The 12,074-nt window shown below is 40.9% G+C and overlaps 1 protein-coding gene across 1 annotated transcript; it reads right to left on the bottom strand.

Moving 5' to 3' along the window:
* Positions 1-6,874: 6,874 nt before the first annotated feature.
* LOC135552347 (chromosomal protein D1-like) lies at positions 6,875-10,792 on the bottom strand. Its single transcript, XM_064983915.1, has 2 exons — positions 10,620-10,792; positions 6,875-9,481 (listed from the first exon to the last, which is right to left on the bottom strand). The coding sequence occupies exon 2, from the start codon at positions 9,396-9,398 to the stop codon at positions 8,316-8,318; it is 1,083 nt and encodes a 360-aa protein (XP_064839987.1). The 5' UTR covers positions 9,399-9,481; positions 10,620-10,792; the 3' UTR covers positions 6,875-8,315.
* Positions 10,793-12,074: the final 1,282 nt, after the last annotated feature.

Genomic DNA, 12,074 nt, shown 5'->3' with positions numbered 1-12,074 from the left:
CAGATTCACGGAACCTTCATCCAGCCAGGCCAATGGCAACAGTACAGTGTACAGTCGGCAGCAAGCAGTTTAGCAGTTACACCGGCAGGCTCCAGTGGCAATAAATTAATAAAACCAAAAGCTTACTTTGACTTGTAAACTAACATAGCATCCCTCTCTGTTTTAGCCAGGTGTTTGAGTATGCTAAACTAGCTAGATGCATATGCTCGCTGGGTGAAAGGGAAAGTTTTTATTTAAATACAACCAAATATAGCTAGCTCTCTCTTGCTTATCTTTAATTTTGGAAGAAATTAATTTGTTCAAAACTGTTCAACTATTGTCTTTCTCTCTCCTTGAGTCAACTACTCACCACATTTTATACACTGCAGTGCTAGCTAGCTGTAGCTCATGCTTTCAGTTCTAGATTCATTCTCTGATCCTTTGATTGGGTAGACAACATGTCAGTTTAAGCTGCAAGAGTTCTGATAGGCTGGAGGACGTCCTCCGGAAGTTGTCATCATTACTGTGTAAGTCTATGGAAGGTGGTAGGAACCACAAGCCTCTTTGGTTTTGTAAGTCAATGTACCACTGTACTCAGAGGGGGACGGAAACCAGCTGTCCCCAGGTTGCACCCCGGTTGCACCATTATCTGGTGACATTTTAATATATTTAGTATAGTTTTATCTAAAAAGGTAAACTTTTTTAATGTTTCACAATTATTTATTTTTTTAAATTTACTGAGGAGGATGGTCCTCCCCTTCCTCCTCGGAGGAGCCTCCAGTGAGCTATATGTGAATCGTAATAATGTAGCTAACCAAATGGGCAAAAATGACCTAAAATTAAACTAATGTTATGCAAGGTAGATGTCAATCATTCGTGGTTGTCTGGCTTGTTAAAAGTAGTAGCTAGCCAACAGTAGTCGCTAGCCAGTTAGCCCTATTGACTTATTATGGGCTTGAGATCTATGCACAGTACAGTGGGTATTGTAGGCAGGTAAACATGCCAACATTATTAACACAGCATGTATTTATTAACTTATCAAAATTAAGTATTTTAGTCAGGCACTGTGAATCGGCAACATTTCATACTGAAGTCGGAGTGTATTCTTCTTCTATGATATATTGGCGGTACACAAACAAAAGTTTAAGGTGCATTCCGCCACCTACTGTGCTGGAGTGTGTGGTCAATCACGGTTTACAATATTAGCTCCACATTTCTAAATCCTCCTACCTAACTTAGTACGTCTGAGAAAAACAAAGAGCCCTACTAACTTCTAAATGACCCTCCCCCATCCCCAAAATCCTTTCTACCCTGCCTGCCCGCCCACCCACCCCATCCAACCTAAAGTGATTGGTAAGCTGCTCTGACAGCTGATGCTTAAAGTTAGAGAGGGAGATATTTATTTTACCTTTATTTAACGAGGCAAGTCAGTTAGCAATAAGGCTTCTGGCATTCCACTAAAGGATGACAAAAACCATAACTCTAATTATCGTCATACTGAGACATTCCATCATTACTATTATTAGTTGTCAACATATCAACAATCATGGCGACAGTAACATCTGTTACTCCTAAAAACTCTGCTGCTGCTTCCACAATGATCTTCAATTTAGCAGTTCTTCTTTCCACAAACGCAGTCAGGTTGTTAACCTTTCCAATGAAAGCTATGAAGTCAATCTGATGAACTATCAAGGTGTCCTTTGACACAACCCATTTGTGAGAGCAAGATTTCTCGTAACCACTGTGTTCCCCCCAGAATTATAATAGCTAGCCTTGACATTGTTCCCACATTCACCATAATCATGTTCCCCTCCACACTTGGCACATCTTTCCTTTCCTTTGCACAGAGCCACTACATGTCCCATTCTTTGGCATTAAAAACACCTTAATGGAGGTGGGCCAAACTCTAACAGTGAAAGCCAGGAAGCACTTCTATTTGAGAAGGTGTCTCAGGCAGAACCTTCTCAAACATTAAGAGTACTGACTTTCACTTCTTTGCCGCTCTTTCTTACTGAATAGACTTTGGGCTTCAACCATTATGCCCCCTCTACATTTTATTTTAAATAATTGATGGACATAGAAAGTGGAACCCTAGAAATGATCCCCCTCATCTTAGCCAAAGCTTTCTTCCCATTGAGAGTTTTCATTTTGAGAATCTTCCCTTGCTGAACATGGTCAGCACAAAATATTAACAAGTGTGCCATTACCAATCGACCAGGCTAATGTGACTTCACCTACCTCTTTCTTAATGGCATTGGTTAATCCAGTGGTTCCCAAACTTTTTATAGTCCCGTATCCCCCTCAAACATTCAACCTCCAGCTGCATACCCCTTCTAGCACCAGGGTCAGCGCATTCAATAACCAGGGCACAAATAATAATATTATAATAATCAATAATCAATTTTGCTCTTTATTTAACCGTCTTATATATAAAACCTAATTTGTTCATCAAAAATTGTGAATAACTCACCACAGGTTAATGAGAAGGATGTGCTTGAAAGGATGCACATAACTCTGCAATGTTGGGTTGTATTGGAGAGAGTCTCAGTCTTAAATCATTTTCCACACATAGTCTGTGCCTTTATTTAGTTTTCATGCTAGTGAGGGCCGAGAATCCACTCTCACATAGGTACGTGGTTGCAAAGGGCATCAGTGTCTTAACAGCGCGATTTGGCAAGGCAGGATACTCTGAGTGCAGCCCAATCCAGAAATCTGGCAGTGGCTTCTGATTAAATTCCATTTTCACAGAACCTTTTGCAATTTCGAAGAGGTTCTCTTGTTCAGATATCAGTAAGTGGACTGGAGGCAGAGCATGAAAGGGATAATGAATCCAGTTGTTTGTGTCGTCCGTTTCGGGAAAGTACCTGCGTAATTGTGCACCAAACTCACTCAGGTGCATTACTATATCACATTTGACATTGTCCGTAAGGTTGAGTTCATTTGCACACAAAAAAAAATCATTCGATGAGGGAAAGACCTGTGTGTTGTCCTTGTTAATGCAGATAGAGAAGAGCTCCAACTTCTTAATCATAGCCTCAATTTTGTCCCGCACATTGAATATAGTTGCGAAGAGTCCCTGTAATCCTAGATTCAGATCATTCAGGCGAGACAAAACATCACCCAGATATGCCAGTCGTGTGAGAAACTCATCATCATGGAAGCGGTCAGACAAGTGAAAATTATGGTCAGTAAAGAAAACTTTAAGCTCGTCTCTCAATTGAAAAAAAAAGTGTCAATACTTTGCCCCTTGATAACCAGCACACTTCTGTATGTTGTAAAAGCGTTACATGGTTGCTGCCCATATCTTTGCATAGTGTCGAAAATACACAAGAGTTAAGGGGCCTTGCTTTAGCAAAGTTAACCATTTTCACTGTAGTGTCCACATGTCTTTCAAGCTGTCAGGCGTTCCCTTGGCAGCAAGAGCCTCTCAGTGGATGCTGCAGTTTACCCAAGTGGCGTCGGGAGCAACTGCTTGCATATGCGTTACCACTCCACTACATCTCGCTGTCATGGCTTTTGTGCCATCAGTACAGATACCAACATGAGCAGCAGCTACGTTTGGCTGCATACGGACCGTTAGTGGAATTCCCACGAGAGAGTAACGGTTAATGTGATTGGATGTTAATTATTTGACTAGGCTCCCTGTATTTGACATTGTGTTGTTATTTCGCTGAACGCTAGATGGTTTAATTTTATTTTTGGCAGTGAAACAAGACTACTCAGGTGAGAAAAAAAAAATCACCCAAATGTATAATCCCGTTGGAAAATATGAACGGACTGTTTGAAAATCTGAATAATTTTTATTTGGCGTACCCTCAACGTTATTGCGCGTACCCCCAGTTTGGGAATACCTGGGTTAATCGAATAGGTTGTCAAACAACATCCTTACTTTTATTATTCACTACTGTACCTTCGCCCTCTCAACACTGGATGATAGTCCTGATGGTATGGGTGGGGATGACAAAAGTCAAGGACCTGGATGCAATGTTCCCTCTAATATTTTGGGGGCACCGAGCAAATTTGAGGTCTTGTGAGAGAAAACTTGAAACTTGTGAGAATTTTGTGCAACTTCACAGTGAACACTAAGGCTGTACTCTTAGTTTTAGAAAGTAGCCAATAGTCTATTGTGGCTATTTGAGTATAAAGTAAGCCACCAACAAAACCAATGGAGCAAATCCCATAACATTTTCACATTGAAATAGTTTTTGATGTCTATGATATAACCTACAGTAGCCTATATGTGGTAGTCATTGCATGCAACTTTTAATTACATTTTTACATTATGAAGGGCTTGACTTTAGTTCATGATTTTTTACTTGGTCTGTAAACACCATGGGCCAAATAGGCGATTGCATTGTGTTGTATTTCTGTATGGTAATAATAATAACTTTTATTTTGTAAAGTGCCTCTTGCATCATTAGACAATACAATTTAGTCACCTATTCGGCCCATGGTGTTACAGACCAAATAAAAAAAGTATTAATTAAAGTCCTTCACAATGTAAAAACGTTATTAAAAGTCGCATGCAATGTAGGCCTGCATTGAACACCACATATAGGCTATATCATATAAAACTATATAATCAAAAACAATTTCCATGTGAGAATGTTATGGGATTTGCTCCATTGGTTTTGTTGTTAGGACTACATTATGCTCAAATAGCCACAATAGCCTATTGGTTACTGTCCAAAACTGTAAGTGTACAGCCTCAGTGTCCACTGTAAACGCGCACAGGAAGTTGCAGAAGAATACTCACAAGGTTCAAGTTTCCACTCATAAGACCTAAAATATGCTCGGTGTCCCAAAACATTTGAGGGAACATTGCCAGCAACACTCCGTATTATTCAGAGCCCCATGAAATGACACCACAAATAGATTCTACAGACCCTACTGAGTATGCCCGACACCACATACAATCTTTTTTTCTCTCTAAGCCCATTTATAGGCCTACAGTGTTTTGTATTGGGACCAATGGAATGGGCGGAGAAAAATTGGCTGCTGGGTATTTAGACCACAGTCATTCAAGAAATAACACCATGTAAAGCGTTCAGACCCGTTGACTTTTTCAACATTTTGTTATGTTACAGCCTTATTCTAAAATGTATTAAATATATATATATCTAATCAACACATAACCTATAATGACAAAACAAAAATCATTTTTTAGAAAAGTTTAAAAAATAAATAATAATAAAGTAACTGAAATTTCAAAATTACATAAATATTCAGACCCTTTGGCAGAAAATACAGCCTTGAGTCTTCTTGGGCATGACACTACAAGCTTGGTACACCTGTATTTGGGGAGTTTCTCCCATTCTTCTCTGCAGATCCTCTCAAGCTCTTTCAGGTTGGATGTGGAGCGTCGCTGCACAGCCATTTTCAGGCCTCTCCAGAGATGTTCAATCAGGTTCTGGCTGGGCCACTCAAGGACATTGAGACTTGTCCTGGTCGTTGTCCTGTTGGAAGGTGAACCTTCGCCCCCGCTCTGGATCAGGTTTTCATCAAGGATCTCTCTGTACTTTGCTATTTTCATCTTTCCCTCGATCCTGACTCGTCTCCTAGTCCCTGCCGCTGAAAAACATCCCCACAGCATGATGCTGCCACCACCAAGCTTCACAGTAGGGATGGTGCCAGGTTTCCTCCAGATGTGACACTTGGCATTCAGTCCAAAGAGTCCAATCTTGTTTTCATCAGACCAGAGCATCTTGTTCCTCATGGTCTGAAAGTCCTTTAGGTGCCTTTCGGCAAACTCCAAGCGGACTGTCATGTGTCTTTTACTGAGGAGTGGCTTCCATCTGGCCACTCTACCATGAAAGCCTGATTGGTGGAGTGCTGCAGAGATATTTGTCCTTCTGGAAGGTTCTCCCATTCCCACAGAGGAACTCTGTCAGAGTGATCATCGGGTTCTTGGTAACCTCCCTGACCAAGTCCCTTCTCCCCCGATTTGCTCAGTTTGGCCAGGCAGCCAGCTCTAGGAAGTCTTGGTGGTTCCAAACTTCTTCCATTTAAGAATGATTTGAGGCTACTGTGTTCTTGGTAACCTTTAATGCTCCAAAAATATTTTGGTACCCTTCCTCAGATGTTTCTCGACACAATCCTGTCTCGGACCTCTATGGACAATTCCTTCAACCTCATGGCTTGGTTTTTGCTCTGACATGCACTGTCAACTGTGGGACCTTATATAGACAGATGTGTGCCTTTCCTAATCATGTCCAATCAATTGAATTTACCACAGGTGGACTCCAATCAAGTTGTAGAAACATCTCAAGGATGATCAGTGTAAACAGGATACACCTGAACCTCCATTTCTAGTCTCATAGCCAAGGGTCTGAATATTTATCTAAGGTAAGGTAAGTAAGGTATTTCTGTTTTTAATTTGTAATACATTTGCAAAAAAAAAAGTTTTTCAATCTGTCAGTATGGGGAATTGTGTGTAGATTGATGAGGAAAAAAAACATTTTTAATCCATTTTAGAATAAGGCTGTAACGTAACAAAATGTGTAAAAAGTGAAAGGGTCTGAATACTTTCTGATTGCACTGTATAGACTCCAGAGCTAAATCATTCTGCATTCTTTAGAATGTTATGTTCTTTACATTAAGTTACTTTAGCTCCAACCAATTATCTATGTTCTCCACCTTATAAGAATGACGGGAATAATCTTGTCAATAAACGTTGGGTAGAGTCGGGGAACTCGGCTGAGAGTCAGACTCTGCAGACATCAGTATTACTTATGGATTGAGCTCTGTCCAATAAACGGTGTGAACATTCCACCACTGACTTTTTGATCCTGACCAGCCAGGAAGAAATGTTTCTATCAAATCTTCCATTTATTCACCACATTCTGCTTTTCAAACAATTAAGCTTTACAATAATACCAAATAAAGACAAATTAAGTCACATTTTAAGTTTTATTGAGATTAAAAAACATCAACAAAAACAAAGTTTGACATTTCACTTTATTACATGAAACTTTCTAAATATTTGCTCTCTCTAAAAAACTGAAATTCACATTACCCTCAAATGAACGTTGGGGAGGTTTCACAGACCTGTTTCTGATCACAGAGATAAATACATAGGTAAAACGTACAGTATGTATCTCTATAGTTCTAACTGCATCTTGAAGAACATTGTATTAATCCAAGCAACATATAAGAACAGACCAAGTTGAAAACATGAAACTAACAAGCTTTGGTCACAGGAACATGAATTCATACAAATGATAGATTCTTTTGTGTACCTCAATTACTATTTTTATATTACATAATTTACGAAGTTGTGATGCAGTATGAACTGTTGATATCATGGTCCAGCACATAATTAATTAAATAAACAAATACCAGGCTAGATGAAGACATGTTTAACATACAATCTGAACATTTACACACAACATCACCCAGAGTCTGTGAAACCAAGCCATCCACTTCAGATGAAAGCCAAGTGATAAAAAACGAGTAAAAAGAGCTGACATAAAAAGTCTTAAAAAGAACTGTGAGGGGTGATGTTGAGTGAATTACAAGGATGATACTGGCAAACAAAACCATCACAATAGTCAATAACCATACATCTTCTAAGAGAAATCTTAAGGATGATGGATTGGAAGTTTACAGTTACCGTCTTGACTCCACAAGGTGAAGTATGCAATGAACCAAGTGAAAGAAAATAACTATGATTATGGTACCGTCCCAAATGGCACCATATTCCCCTTATAGTGCATTACTTTTGACCAGGGTCCATGGGGCTTTGGTCAAAAGTAGTGCACTTTATAGGTAAAAGGGTGCCATGATAGTGATACTAACAACATCTGTATCAAAACAAAGATAGCTGGGAAGGGGAAGTTGTTACATTCAAAGCTTTGGCAATTAAGGCAAATAGAATTAGAAGACATTAGCAATTTGAAAACTACAGAGCTTAAGGAGAGATAAAAAACAAAATACTTAACTAATTCAATTGATTTAAACCATTTGAGCTTATTTGGACAAATCTGCACAGACCAATACAAGATTAACAAACCTCAATTAGAATATCATCAACTATAGGATGTGTATAGAATTAGAAACTGAATCAATGACAGTGCCAGTGAAAAAATCTAAATGGGATAACTCTGAACAGACCAATACAAGATTCACAATCATTCAAGCTATGGATGACCAAGGAAGTACAAAAAGTACTTGTTTTTTCCCACATGGTCTCCACGAAGTCATCAAACCATAAAAAATAACAGCAAGAGCAAACAGACACATAGGTTAGTTGAGAAAACAAGAGTTGGGTAAGAGATAAAAAAACAACTTACAAGATGCTACTGATACTCGTTCAGTCTGCTCCGCCCAGGTTCCTTTTACTTTACAACCTTTTTGATTGAGCCAGGCTTTCTGCCCCCCCTCTTAGGAACAACCACTTCATTTTTCTTAATAGCTGCCGCTACCTTACCTGGGTCACTAGCCTTGCCATGACCACCGCGTGGTTTAATTTCCTCTTCTTCGTCATCTTCTACTAGAGAAAAGACTTCATCCTCATTTCTCTCTGTATCTTCATTTTCCTCCTCTGAATCATAAGCTGTATAATCAACGTTCACAGTCTTTCTCCTGCCTTTTTGCCTCTGGGCTTGGAAGGCAGCTTCATCAAACACATTTGCTTTACCGTTGGAGCAGCGGTAAAGCTTTACTATTGGAGAAACAGTGCAACCCTGTTTGGCTGAGGGTGAACTGTTGGACCTATCCGTCTCTGCTGCTCTCTTGGCTTTGAAGGAGCCTAAGGGGCGGCCACTCTTTCGCGGGGAATCATCTTTAGCGGGGGGCTTTGAAACTTTAGAAGTTGGAGGTGGGTTCTTCCGTAAGTGGGCACCTCTACCTGTTGATGCCTTGAGTGGACGGCCTCTTCTCCGTGGCTCGGCAGAGGTGGGTGTGGCGGGGGGATCCCCGCGGGGATGGATGCGCGGCCTTCCGAGCGGCTTCCACACTCTAGGTCCCTTAGGTTGGCTTTTCAGTATCTTTCTCTCCTCTTCCTCCTCGGGTGACAGCAGGTACTTCCTCGGCCTACCCATTTTTTTTTGTTGTTGAACTTTTTTGGGCCGGCCACGCTTTAAAGGTGCAGTTGTCTCTGCTGAAACAGTATTAGGGTCAACCACTTTACGTGGCCTGCCCCGTGGCTGCTTATCTAGTACCCTCAGTATCTTAGGTTTCTTGGAGCCTGATCCTTTGGGCCTACCCCTTCCCCTATTAGGTGGTATGCGGCTGCCATTAGACAAGGCTTCATCGGACTCCGCTTCACTACCAGTGGCATCCATTGCCCCTTCTTCCGACGCCATTGCCCCTTCTTCCGAAACAGTTGCCCCTTCCCCTTCTTCCGAAGCCGTTGCCCCTTCCCCTTCTTCCGACGCCGTTGCCCCTTCTTCCGACATTGTTGCCCCTTCTTCTTTCATCTGTTTTCTTGCAACCCGGCTCCTTCTTTCTTTCCTTCCAGCTCACTTCCTAGGAGGTCTTGTGAACTACTTAGGGCCTCCCACTGTAAAGGTCATATCGAGAAGGTTACAATACAAAACAAAATGTTCTTTGTGCACGCACCCCTTCATAAAACTGGCCTACGTGGGTACGAGAAAGTGTACCTAGCATGTCTAGGCTGGACAATAGAATGAGTCAAAATTCCCCCAAGGATGAAACAAGGCCAGAAGAACGTTAGCTAAGCTGGAACACTAGCATATGAATGGAATTGAACATTCGCAGGGTCTCTTCTGACTGGAGTGACGCTTATAATTCCATTTATGCATCCTTTTTATTTTACCACTACAATCTGTTCTTAGGACGAAACTGAAAAATAACTTGTGTAGAAAGTAAACATCCGCACCTCGATGGTGCCAAGTGTGAGTATGTCTGCATAACAAGGAAGTAGTTCCATGAGTAATGTGTTGTGGTGTACATTTTAACTACCAACGTGGGCATTGCCAACAACAGCGAAGCAGGCGGCGTGACTTAGAACAATGTGAGTAGAACGGTCGGAAGGCGAGTTGGTGCCACGGTGCTCAATAGAACTATTAGGAGCCGGGAAAATGCCCCAAAATAAGGCCTGTTTTTTCGTGATTACTTCAAAACTACGACAGACAGCTGGGACATATTTGTAATATTATGAAACTGGGCTCCATGGCGGATGCAATGAACTAGTTTTATCAGTAAAAGTGTTGTTAAAAATGTAATGTGTCAAGCCTAACGTGTCTTATAATATGCACATTGTAAACATAGATTGTTTACTAATTGCAGTTTCTTCATTTTGTGATAGGTCACGTTGCAATTATGTATATGGAAAGGTGCACAATAAACAAAATTTGATATGACAATCTTCTCCTCTATAAGTAAACTAAAGTTGATGCATTGACGCGACACTGAAATCTAGCTAGCTAGTATCCTGATTCAGTGACTGTTTTGGTTTACTAGTAGCTCCTTAGTCAACTTAACCAGATGTTCGAAGCAACATCACATTCATCTTCTACGACCGGGGTGAACTAGCTACCTATGTAAATTTACTTTAAAATAAGCTAGCAAACTACGTAGCATATCCAGCTAGATAGCTAGCATTAGCTCGATCGCTTACGACAGCCCCGGATCTCAAGCAGGCTAAACTAGTTTAATGAAAATAGCACACGCCTCACCTTGGTACAATCCTTGCGTAGCTGGTGTTGTCTACACTTCTATCAGATATCGTTTGTCATGAAAGTCGCCAGATGTTTAATCGGCCTTTGTTGTAATTTTAGCTAGCTAGCGATTTGAATTTCAACCGGATGTGGTGGCGGGTGAAAGCTGATTTCCTATCGACTAAAGGGGAAGTGGAACAACGTTTTTCATTTCCGCTCCCTGAAATAAATAAGATGTTGTCTATGACCCCTGTTCTTTCACAAGACACTGATGACACTTGTGGAGAGTTCTTTCCTTGAGCAATTATTATTAAAAAAAAGAAGCATAATAGCATCATATCTCAGATTAATTTCCTTTGAAAGCCTGGGAAAACGCTTGGGCTTCTTTTGGATGATCTGGACATGCTTCAACCCCAAAATATGTATTACCGCCACCAACTGGACGACGTTGAAAAAAACAAGGTAAAAATAAAACCCATACATGATAGGGAAAACAAACTTAAATCCACACAAAATAAAACAATAAAAACCACATTGACAAAACCAAAACCCCCAAACACCCACTTCTTCTATCCTTCAAATCCCCATATCTCACTTCTTCTGACTAGCTTAGTTAAATAAAGGTTAAATAATGTATTCATGTTTAATTCTCACCTCAGAGGCTTGCTACTCCTCTGCCAAGAAGTCTTTCAGTCCCAGGAGACATTCCGCCGCATCCAAAATTATGTCTATTTTCCAGGACTTCCTCTCCACCTTGGCAGTGCCATTAATCACCATAGCTATAAAGGCCACAAAGTCCACCTTCTGCACCTTTAGCATATCTGGGTTCTGCTGTTGAACGGCAACCCCTGCAGCCTTCAGTGAATGCCTATCCACCACCATGGACTATTCAGGAGCAGCATTTAAACCCTCAACCCTGGTTGGGCATTCCAAATAGGTGGCGTATTGGTTACCACCCCAACATGTCATATTTTCATCACTTTTTATTTTACCAGCAAATCAGTTAAGAACAAATTCTTATTTTCAATGACAGCCTAGGAACAGTGGGTTAACTGCCTGTTCAGGGGGGGGGGGGGTTTGAACTTGCAACCTTCCGGTTACTAGTCCAACACTCTAACCACTAGGCTACCCTGCCACAGCCACTTTTAAAACACATGATATGATCTTTTCCACAACTTGGGACATCTCTGCTTCTTCCTTCTGTAAACACTTGAAACTTGTCCAAAAGCTTTACAGTGATCACACTGCATTGGTCTTGAAACAAATGCTCTCTCTGTAGTTTATATATCCCAAATGCACTTGAGCAGGGAGAGATTCCAAAAATAACACTTTTTCTTCATACACCCCACAATTCATCCGACAGGTATCAATCACTCCAGGAATATTACTAATCTCTGCCACATTGACTTCCAGTGAAACGCCAGATATTACCCCCGTGAGGGGTGCCCTGTTCCGAAGAGACACACAGGACAC

This window comes from Oncorhynchus masou, chromosome 13 (assembly GCF_036934945.1).
Source record: "Oncorhynchus masou masou isolate Uvic2021 chromosome 13, UVic_Omas_1.1, whole genome shotgun sequence".
NCBI classification, from domain to species: domain Eukaryota; kingdom Metazoa; phylum Chordata; class Actinopteri; order Salmoniformes; family Salmonidae; genus Oncorhynchus; species Oncorhynchus masou.
The sequence above is the reverse complement of the archived record's forward strand: the minus strand, read 5'-3'. Positions and strand labels throughout refer to the sequence as shown.

What these genes read in the sequence shown, in the direction of transcription:
- LOC135552347 (XM_064983915.1), bottom strand. Translation starts at nt 9,398, where the DNA reads ATGAAAGAAGAAGGGGCAACAATGTCGGAAGAAGGGGCAACGGCGTCG.